The 10,817-nt window shown below is 46.0% G+C and overlaps 3 protein-coding genes across 3 annotated transcripts; all 3 read left to right on the top strand.

Moving 5' to 3' along the window:
• Positions 1-388: 388 nt before the first annotated feature.
• On the top strand, positions 389-1,780 carry COCVIDRAFT_116136 (hypothetical protein; the record flags this gene model as incomplete). Its single annotated transcript, XM_014694713.1, has 1 exon — positions 389-1,780. One exon carries the CDS (start codon positions 389-391, stop codon positions 1,778-1,780), a length of 1,392 nt encoding a protein of 463 aa, XP_014550199.1.
• Positions 1,781-2,184: 404 nt separating this feature from the next.
• COCVIDRAFT_63986 (hypothetical protein) lies at positions 2,185-2,472 on the top strand (the record flags this gene model as incomplete). Its single annotated transcript, XM_014694712.1, has 1 exon — positions 2,185-2,472. A coding segment is annotated over one exon (288 nt), but the record flags the coding sequence as incomplete, so codon positions are not given.
• Positions 2,473-3,854: 1,382 nt separating this feature from the next.
• On the top strand, positions 3,855-4,292 carry COCVIDRAFT_116131 (hypothetical protein; the record flags this gene model as incomplete). Its single annotated transcript, XM_014694711.1, has 1 exon — positions 3,855-4,292. The coding sequence occupies one exon, from the start codon at positions 3,855-3,857 to the stop codon at positions 4,290-4,292; it is 438 nt and encodes a 145-aa protein (XP_014550197.1).
• Between the last annotated feature and the right edge of the window lie 6,525 nt (positions 4,293-10,817).

Below are 10,817 nucleotides of genomic sequence, written 5' to 3'. Positions count from 1 at the left end.
CTGATTGGCGATGGGGGTAATCACGGAAATGCCATGGGGGTTAGTATTGTAACAGGACACGAAGACGAACATCACCTACAGTGATTGCAAAAGACTTCAGTGTTAATATAGTGCGCTATATATATTTGTATCAAATACACAAGAATAAGGGACAGAGATCGCGCAAGCTACACGCCAACAACTTCGAGTTTTTCAGGATAGGTGTCATTTTAGCTAAATATATACAAATCCATCCTAAGAAAGCGAGTGCAACTAGTGCCAAGCCGTGCAGCCCACGCGATGTTAAACTAGAAGCTGGTAAAGTAGCTAATTTGAACACGTCTCACTCACGAAAACAAAAACACACAGACCACCTAGCTGCTTACCAAGAAAAAAGCTTAGTAACAGAATGCCTCCAGATAGTGATACTATCGTAGTAAATACCCAAGAAAATAGACGGGAGAGCCTAGGGTCAGAGGCTCAAATTGATAGAGAAATGGAGATAGAATCTACTCCAGCCACCCCTACCCAAAACCAAGCAACACCTAGCGTATTGGAGATACCAATACTACTACCAAATAAACGATATGCCAACTTCTCGCCAGAGAATACCTATAGAGGCAGAAACCCATACCAAAACACCTCTAGCCCAAAATCAGTAGCCAAGAACTCTGAGCAGGCAATCTATTGGGCTAGAGACCTCATTTTCCAAGCCTCTACAATGGAAGAGTCCCACGTAGCTCAAAATAAGCTACTAGAGCTTCTAGACGTATTTAGAGACTATACTGAAACGGGCAGAGTAGCAAACCAAATTACAGAAAAGCTATCTGCCAAGCCAGCTTACCACTCAGCGACGCTCGCAAACGCCTCCCAGCAAGCAACAAAGATGCTTAAACAAGCTAAGATTGCAGCTTCAAACAAGGCACAACCAATAGCTACGCAACCCACCCAAAAACTAGCCCAAACCTCGTACGCTGCAATAGCAGCAAATAACGCAAACCAAGCCTGGACAACAGTCCAGCCAAGGAAAAAACCAACAAAACCAATAAAACCAGCGTCCTACTATCAGACGCTAGTTACGTTAGAAGAGGGCCAAACAACCAGCCCCCTACTTGTTAGAAACAAGATCAACCAAGCCTTCCAGAAGGCTGGAATCGCTGGCCCAGTTATCCAGCAAGTAGCCACTAGTAGAAGAAACAACCTTATCCTCACAACCACCGAAGGATACTCAGGAGAATCCCTACTAAAGCAAATTAATACTTGGCAAAACCAGCTGCCAATCAAGAAAGCCCAGCCGCTAGAGTCCTGGACGCAACTAGTTGTACACGGAGTACCAACAACCTTCGACGGGGCTGAAAACCTTCAGCTACTCCACACAGAAATCCCAACGTACAATAAGAACCAAACGATCGTTGGGAACCCCTACTGGCTATCAAGAAACCGGAAAGACAAGCAAACAAGCTCTATTGTTATTGCTTGTAAATCAGAAGAAGAAGCGAAGAAGATTGGCAATAGAATAACAATTCTCGGCCAATCGCTCCGGGTTGAGAAATACCGCCAAATCCCACCAACAGCTCAGTGCAGTAAGTGCCAAGGGTTTGGACACAACTTTAGCAGGTGTAAAAACCTAGCTAGCTGCCAGTTCTGTGCTGAAAACCACCTAACTACTCAGCACGTATGTAGTATTTGCAAAATAAAGGGAAAAGCCTGTAACCACACGCTCCCAAAATGCAAAAACTGCAAACAAACCCATTTTGCTAATAGTAAAGACTGGGAAGTGTTTCTATCTATTAAATCGTAATGATAAAAAACCTTAAAGTACTACAAGCAAACCTAAACAAAAACCCACGCGCTACAGAATCAACGCTGCAACTAGCAATCGAGCTTAAAGTTGATATTATTGCAATCCAAGAGCCGTGGATTGCCCCTTCTGATAGCAATAACTACGAAGCCCCAAGGTCAATAGCCCATCAAAGCTTCTACCAAATCTTTCCAAAAGCAGACCCAAACCTCCGCCCAAGAGCTCTATTCTAGATATCTAGATATCTAACAGCAGAGGTTAGCCAGCTAGAGGAAATAGCCGACCCCGACGCTATTGCTATCACGATCCAAAAAGGACGCTCGAATTTCAACATCTACAACGTGTACAAACAAAAAAACCAAGAGAATATAAAAACCTTCCAAAGAATACTCGCGAATACCCAGCTACCCACAGCTACCCTCCTACTAATAGACGATAACGAGCACCACCCTTGGTGGGTCCCAGGCAGTAGCAATACCAGCCAAGGCGGCCAACAACTAGCAGACTGGATAGAAGACCAGAACCTTAGCCTTCTCAACACGCCAGGAACTACTACTTTCTTTAGACCTCATTTATCTAGAGAACCAACGCTAGATCTATCTATCGCTACATCAGATCTAGAAGACAAAGTAAAAGACTGGCAAATCACAACAGAAACCGGATCCGATCACCACGGGATGCTCTTCTCAATCCAGACAACAAAGGACCTAGTTAATAACCCTGCTAGCCAAACAAGATACAATACAAAAAGGGCGGACTGGGGCCTATTTAGAGAGGAACTGGGCAAAGCTATCCAAAGCAACCCAGCGCTACAATCGCTAGATCAGATCAACCAACCAAGGAAAGCAGATTCAAGAAACCTACTCCCAGGCCAAGACAACGAGCTAAAGCTGCAACTAGAAGCAATTGGCACAGCAATTACTCTAGTAATCCAACAAGCTGCAGACAGAGCTATTCCACAACAAAGACAAGGGCCAAAAGCAAAGCCCTGGTGGAGCCAGGAGTTAACTAAGCTAAGAAAAAACGTATCTTACTGCCAAAGAACATTCGCGCAGCAACTTCAAGCTACTTCTACAGAGGAAGCCTATCTTTTTAAAAGAGACTTCCTTCTAGCGCGAACAACGTACCAAACAGCAATTAAGAAAGTTAAAAGAGAGTACTGGAATAACTTCCTAGAAAAAGAAGACCCACAATCTATCTTCAAAGCTATGGACTAGTTATACTAAGGAAAAGAGAGTAGAAAGAATCCCCCCTTATCCAAGGAGAGACGTTAGAAACCTCTTTTAAAGGAAAGTGCAAAGCCTTTCGAAAAGCACTATTTCCTCCACCCCCAAGTACAGCACCACCAAGCTTTAATAACTACCAAGAAAAAGAGTGGGAGTGGCCAGCGCTATCTATAGCCGAACTAGAATACGCGTGCTCTAACAAGGTCAAAAGTAGCACGCCTGGCCCAGACGCTTTACCACAGGAAATTATCACAGCCGCCTACCAAGCTCAACCAAACACGTTCTTCAAAGCTTACTCTCTGCTATTCAACTACGGATACCATCCAACCTGCTGGAGAAGAGCCACAGGAGCAATTCTAAAGAAGCCGTCTAAACCCGACTATTCTATCCCAAAGGCCTATAGAGTAATTTACTAAGCTGTCTTGGGAAAGTAACAGAACAGATAATAGCCAAGAGACTCGGCTACCTAGCCGAGACTACAAACCTTCTACACGACTCGCAGATAGGAGGGAGACTAAAGAAATCAGCTATAGACGCAGCCATACTTCTCGTAGATCAAATCCAGCACCAAAAACAACAAGGCTATACTACATCAACAGTCTTCCTAGACGTTAAAGGGGCTTTCGACCATGTCTCGCACAACCAGTTCCTAGACACACTAAGAAGACTAGGCCTACCAATCAGCCTAATTACGTGGGCGAAACCCTTTCTTTCTAATAGATCCCTAAGGCTCGCTTTTGACGGCCAAATGGAGGAGTTTAGCGAAATTAACGCGGGCATCCCACAAGGTAGCCCAGTATCTCCAATCTTCTTTCTCATCCATATTAGAGACCTATTCCACCAAACAGATGGATTTCAGCTCTCCTACATTGACGATATCTCTATCACAACCTCCTCAACGTCTACTAAGAAAAACGTTAAGATCCTACAAAGAGAAGTCTAATAAGCTAGTCGCCAAAGGAAAAGAACTAGCCATTAAATTCGATATAGCAAAGACAGAGCTTATCCACTTTACAAAGAAGAAAGAAAGAAAAGAAATACCTCTAGAGCTCCCTAGCAAGGAGAAAATCTACCTCAAAGATACGATTAAGTGGCTAGGGGTACACCTCGACAACAAGCTATCCTTTCGAGGGCACGTAGCTATCCGAGCGAGCCAAGCAAAAACAACTTTTAATAGACTAGGGAGACTAGCGAATATAGACCGCGGTCTATCCCCCTTTACTATTAGACAACTATACCCAGCATGCGTTACGAGCATTACAGATTATAGGTCGCCAATCTACTAGCGAAACCAGAGCTATATAGAAGATCAGCTTCAGCCACTACACAACGCGGCTTATAGAAAGGTACTAGGAGTATTCAAAACAGCTCCAGCTATCCCAACAAGTATCGAAGCTAGCTTGCCGTCACCAGCGACACGGCTTAACCAAACGAATCGAAAATACGCACTACGAGCTATACAACTAGCTCTAACCCATCCAATCACCAAAGCTATTACAAGGCTACAAAAAATAACTATTTAGCTACAAAAAAAGCCAAACAAGACTAGACAACTACAGACTATCATGAGCTCCATCCCATCCACTAATAAGATAGAAGAAGTCATTCCATACAGGTTTAGACCATGGGATTCTCTTAACTACAATATCTCGATATTAAAGAAATCGAAAGAAGAAGAGGCAGCCGCACACAAGGAGTATATCCAAATAATAGAGAATAACTCTATAGTAATCTACTCAGACGCCTCTCAAACGAAAGACGGAGATAGGATCGGAGTAGGTCTAGCAGTCTATAACCCAAACCAAGAAGAAATGTATATAAAAATAACAAATATAGGCGAGAACTAACTTGTCTATAATAGAGAGCTTGAAGGCATTATAGCAGCGTTCGAATACGCTGCTAAAACGGCCCAAAAAGACCAGAATATCCACGTTTACGCTGATAACCAAGCTGCCATCTATAGGCTCTAGAGTCTATCAGATAAGCCCGGCCAGCAGTGGATAATTCGGTGCCAAAAAGCAGCCAAAGCTATCCTTAATAAAAAAGCAAAGATCCTTTTAAAATAGGCACCAGGCCACACAGATATAGAAGGAAACGAAAAAGTAGATTCCTTAGTAAAGGAAGCTACAAAGCAAACTCCCAAAAAATTACAAATAAGCCTAGCCTTTCTAGGCACTAAGATCAAGCTTCTCTAACGAGCTAGCCAAGTAGAAGAGTGGAGAAAGTATAGGGAAACAGCAAGAGAAAAGAAGACTAGCTACGGAGCTACCTTCGACCTAAAGCTCAATCACTAACTAGCAATCCCTAGAGGCACGAAAAGAGACATTTTAAGCTCTTTCTATTCTCTTAAGATAGAACACAGATACTTCAATTCCTACCTAAAGAGATTTAAGAGAAGAGAATGCGGTCTTTGCAAATGCGGGAGACCGTAAACAGCAGAGCATTTACTTCTATACTGCGGCTTCTACAGCGCAGAAAGAAATAAGCTGAAAAAGACTCTAGACCAAAAAGTACTTAAACTCCCACTTCTACTCCATACTACGAGCGATATAGAAGCTACCTTGGCTTTCATTACTAGCACGAGAATAGGAACAAGAAAGTGGCACCTCGGCCAGGACGGCTAGATAGGAAAAAAAAACAAAAAAACAAGAGAAATAGCAAGAAAGGAAAGAAAGAAGAAAATATGTTTGCGTCTATTAGTACTATCTCCTATCCCCTAAGAGAGCCCGCTAGAAGGTAGCCTAGCTGCCCTACATCTCTCCCTATTACCAAACTGCTCTTTAGCACTAGGCATCTACAAAGCTAGTTATAGCTTAGCTAGAGAAAGGCCGAAGCACCACAGTCACGCAATACAGCACAAGGTACCAAATTGCAACTAGTTAGATAGAACGGCCTTTAGCCGAAGTCTTATATAGCCAATGGCTGATACAGGACTATAATGGAATAATAATAATAGTTAACGTGTTGGATCAGTAAGCTGGCCAGATCAGTAAGCTGGGCACCCCACCCAACTTGACGCGACGCTCTACACAACAACCACAATGCCGCGACAACAACGTCCTAAATCAACTTCTTTTGAAGGCAGAATAATTCTTGTTATCGCATCCTATCGTAGTAATCCAAAACAATCTATCCGCGCTCTTGCTAGAGCGTACGATGTGCCACAATCAACACTACATACCCGCGTGCATGGTACCCAGCCACGATCAGAGACAGTTTCTGTCAACCGTAAGCTATCGCCTGTCGAAGAACAGTCTCTTGTATAATGGATCCTAGACCTTGATCGACGAGGATTTCCGCCCCATATTATCGACGTGCGACAAATGGCAGACACTCTTCTCACTGCGCGTAGCCAAGATCCACCACAACCTATTGGCAAGAAGTGGGTTTCGCGTTTTGTCCAGAGCCAGCTTGAGTTTCAAATAAAGTGGAGTAGAAGGCTTAATAGCCAGCGTGCTAGCTCTGAGGATCCTACTGCAATTGCAGCGTGGTTTAAGCTAGTAGAGGAGACGCGCCAGACGTACGGTGTTCTTGATCAAGATATCTACAACTTTGACGAGACTGGATTCGCTATGGGTGTTGCTGCAACGTCAAAAGTCGTGAATAGCTCTGATAGAGTTGGTCGGGCAGTCGTCGTACAGCCAGGTAATCGCGAGTGGGTAACAGCAATCGAGTGTATCAACGCGTCTGGCTGGTCTCTTCCATCGTTCATGATTCTCTCTGGTAAAGTCCACCAGAGCACCTGGTATCGCGACCTCCCACTAGACTGGACTGTCGGCGTCTCAGAAAATGGTTGGACAACGGACGAGCTTGGCGTAGATTGGGTGAAGCACTCCAACCAGTATACAGCTGCTCGTACGGCTGGAGTCTACCGTCTTCTTATTGTAGACGGCCATAGTAGTCATATTACGCCAGAGTTCGACCAGTTCTGTACAGAGAATAAGATTATCACTCTCTGTATGCCGCCTCATACGTCGCATCTCCTCCAGCCTCTAGATGTGAGCTGTTACTCCCCTCTTAAGCGTGCATACGGGCGTGAGATTGAGGCGCTCGCCCGCCATGGGGTCTACCACATTGACAAAACAGATTTCCTCACAGCCTATACGCGGATTTGGCTGACTGTGTTCACGCAGCAGAATATCCAGGCAGGTTTCCGGGCGACAGGTCTTGTCCCTCTTTGTCCAGATCGTGTTTTGTCGTCATTGACTGTCGTCCGGACGCCGTCTCCACCACAGACAACTACCGACAACAACACTACAACGCAGCCAGCAGCGCAGCTAGAAACACCACATACAGTAGAACAGCTTCAGCAGCAGGTACGTTATCTCCAAGAGCGACTGCGCAGACAGCCAGAGAGTCCAACAAGCGTTGCGATACGCCAGCTTGCTAAAAGCGCTCAGCTTGCAATGCAATCAGCAATAATACTTATAGAGGAGAATAAGAAGCTACGTGCAGGATTCCAGCGCCAACAACAAAAGCAAGATCGACAGCATCAATATATCGCTTCTGGTGGAGTGCTCCAGGTCTCGCAGGCTCAGCAGCTTACTGCAGAGGCAGAAAGGGTGGTCGTAGAGGGTGAGCAGGCTGAGGGCAGTCAGCGACGTCAACGCGCGCCGCCAACGTGTACGAAGTGCCATATTCAAGGACATACTTGCACTTCATGTAGAACTAGATAACAAATAGTACCTCTTAATTTTATCTTATATTATTGCGTTGTTGTAGAGTAATTGCGTAGAGTGTTGGGTCAAGTTTGGTGGGGCGGCCAGCTTACTGATCCCGCACGTTAAGATGTATTTTGTATTGTTCTGTGTATCATGATAGGAGCAAGTTTAAATACATCGTTATTAGTCAGTGAGTAACCACGCGACTATACATGGTACTTCTGGGCTTACATTCTAATATTGCATGGTTTCCTTGACCGGCATCAGTGTGAGAACTAAAGACTTGTGGAGGACTTTCGCGCTTCATTGTGCCGTCTGTGGAAGCTAGGGCAGTATTCCCACATAGAATTCGATTGTTGGGTGATTCATCATGCGAGAAAGAGGAGCTCCCGGGCTGTGCCGTTTGGCTATTGAAAGGAAACTCTCCGCAACACTCGAGAATCTCCTTCTTAGAGCAGGGCGTGATCTTCGTTGAAGCTGATAGTTCGTCGCGTTGTTGAAAGGAACTCCAGAGGATATGGCGCTTAGACACACACGAAACCTGGAACTGAGATGGCTTGTTCGGACCGAATATAGTGTCGAACGTGAAACCAGGATCCGCAAAGATAGTTTCGTTCGTTATTGTAGTAGTTACTCAGACACCCGTCTTTGTCTATTATACAGTAACGTGCTCCACTAGTGAGCTGCGCACCCCAGTAAGCTGCGCACCCCACCAAACTTGACCCAACGCTTCGCACCATTGAGCCACAAAGACGGAGTTAAATTGAATAAAATTAGAAAAATAATTACTTATTTAGCTCTACGTGAAGTCGAGTATGTCCTTCAACGTGACACTTCGTGCACGTTGGCGGCGCGTGCTGACGTCGCTCACCAGCCTGGTTCTGGCTATCTCATATGAGTAACCTTTCTGCCTCTGTAGCAAGCTGCTGAGCCTGCGAGACCTGGAGCACTCCACCAGAAGCGATATATTGACGCGGCTGACTCTGCTTTTGTCGTTGACGCTGGACTTCTGCACGTAGCTTCTTATTCTCCTCTATAAGTATTATTGCTGATTGCATTGCAAGCTGAGCGCTTTTAGCGAGCCGGCGTATCGCAATGCTCGTTGGGCTCTCTGGCTGTCGGCGCAGTCGCTCTTGGAGATAGCGCACCTGCTGCTCAAGCTGTGCTACTGTGTGTGGTGTTTCTGTCTGCGTTGCGACGTTATTGTCTATAGTATTGTCTGAAGTTGCCTGTGGTGGAGACGGCGTCCGGACGATAGTTAGCGACGATAGAACGCGATCTGGACATAGAGGGACAAGTCCTGTCGCTTGAAAGCCTGCCTGGATATTCTGCTGCGTGAAAACTGTTGGCCGGATCTGTTGATAGACTGTAAGGAAGTCTATCTTGTCAATATGGTAGACGCCTTGACGGGCGAGCTCCTCGATCTCACGTCCGTACGCGCGCTTTAGTGGGGAGAAGCAGCTTACGTTTAGTGGCTGGAGGAGATGAGAGGTATGGGCTGGCATACAGAGAGTAACTATCTTATTCTCTGTACAGTATTGGTCGAACTTAGGTGTAGCGTGGCTACTATGGCCGTCAAGAATAAGAAGACGGTATACTCCAGCCGTACGAGCAGCTGTATGCTGGTTGAAGTGCTTTACCCACTCTACGCCAAGCTTGTCTGTCGTCCAGCCGTTGTCTGAGACGCCGATAGTCCAGTCTAGTGGGAGCCCGTTATACCAGCTACTCTGGTGGACCTTACCAGACAGTATCACGAACGGTGGTAGAGACCAGCCAGACGCGTTGATACACTCGATCGTCGTTACCCACTCTCGGTTTCCTGGCTGGATAATAGTAGCCCGACCTAGCGTATTAGAGCTAGTGACTACCTTTGACGTGCTAGCTACGCCCATCATGAACCCAGTTTCGTCAAAGTTGTAGATATCCTGGTCTAAGACGCCGTACGTCTGGCGCGTCTCCTCTACTAGCTTAAACCATTCTGTAATGACGATAGGGTCTTCACACTGGGCGCGCTGGCTATTAAATCTCCTATTCCACTTTGTCTGGAGTTTAGACTGGCTTTGGACAAAGCGCGACACCCATTTCTTGCCTATGGGCTGGGGAGGTGGATCTTGGCCACGCGCGGCGAGTAGCGCGTCTGCCATTCGTCGTACGTCGATGATATGGGGTGGAAAGCCTCGTCGATCAAGGTCTAGGATCCACTGCACGAGAGACTGCTCCTCTATAGGCGATAGCCTACGCCTAGTAGATACTATCTCTGATCGTGGCTGGACACCGCGGAGGCGTGTTCGAAGAGTTGATTCTGGCACGTCATACGCGACTGCAAGTGCGCGCACTGATTGTTTTGGATTGTTACGATAAGACGCTATAGCAAGACAAAGTCTACCTTCACGAGAAGTCTGTATAGAGCGTTGTTGTCGCGGCATGGTGGTTGCAGTGTAGAGCGTCGCGTCAGGTTGGGTGGGGTGCGCAGCTTACTGGTGCTTACTGGTGGAGCACGTTACATTCACAACTGCTTACACAACTAGTCTAACATCCTTCCCTATGTGTCGCAGAACCTGGTAAGCTGGAACTAGCCAATAAGAGTGCAAAGTCAGCAGTCATCCCCGCGATGCTAACGTTACATCTTATTGCCTCATTCCGGCCCACTGGGTTTTTCGGCACATAGGGAACGATGTTATAATAGTGTTCTGGAGACATGCACTTTCGCGAGAGTTACAGTGCAGGCTCTTCAATAGGGTAGTACTACGCCTAATCTAGTATACATAGTGCAGGAGCCAGTCATCTGAGACTCCATATTATTACATAACTTTAGCTAACGTGGTTTACAAGTGAGCGCCGCGTACAAGCGAGCGCCGCACCCTACCAACTTCGCGCACTTCTTTCATCTCAATACACAATGGCTCAACGTAGCGCTAGTCAGTTAGTTTCAAATGAATCAGACATTCAGCTTGCTATCTCCTCTATCAAATCTGGTCAAATACAGAGCAATCGTAATGCTGTTGCTATCTACAATGTGTCTGAACGAACGATCCGTCGCCGACGCGTCGGCAAGCCTGCCCGACGCGATTGCCAGCCCAACTCAAGGAAGCTTACCAAGCTAGAAGAGGAGGTTATAGTTAATCATATACCAGACCTTGATTTACGTGG

The sequence above is a fragment of the Bipolaris victoriae genome (genome assembly GCF_000527765.1).
Source record: "Bipolaris victoriae FI3 unplaced genomic scaffold scaffold_233, whole genome shotgun sequence".
NCBI lineage: Eukaryota > Fungi > Ascomycota > Dothideomycetes > Pleosporales > Pleosporaceae > Bipolaris > Bipolaris victoriae.
Note: the sequence above shows the minus strand (reverse complement) of the source record. Positions and strands in the feature narration are given on the sequence as shown.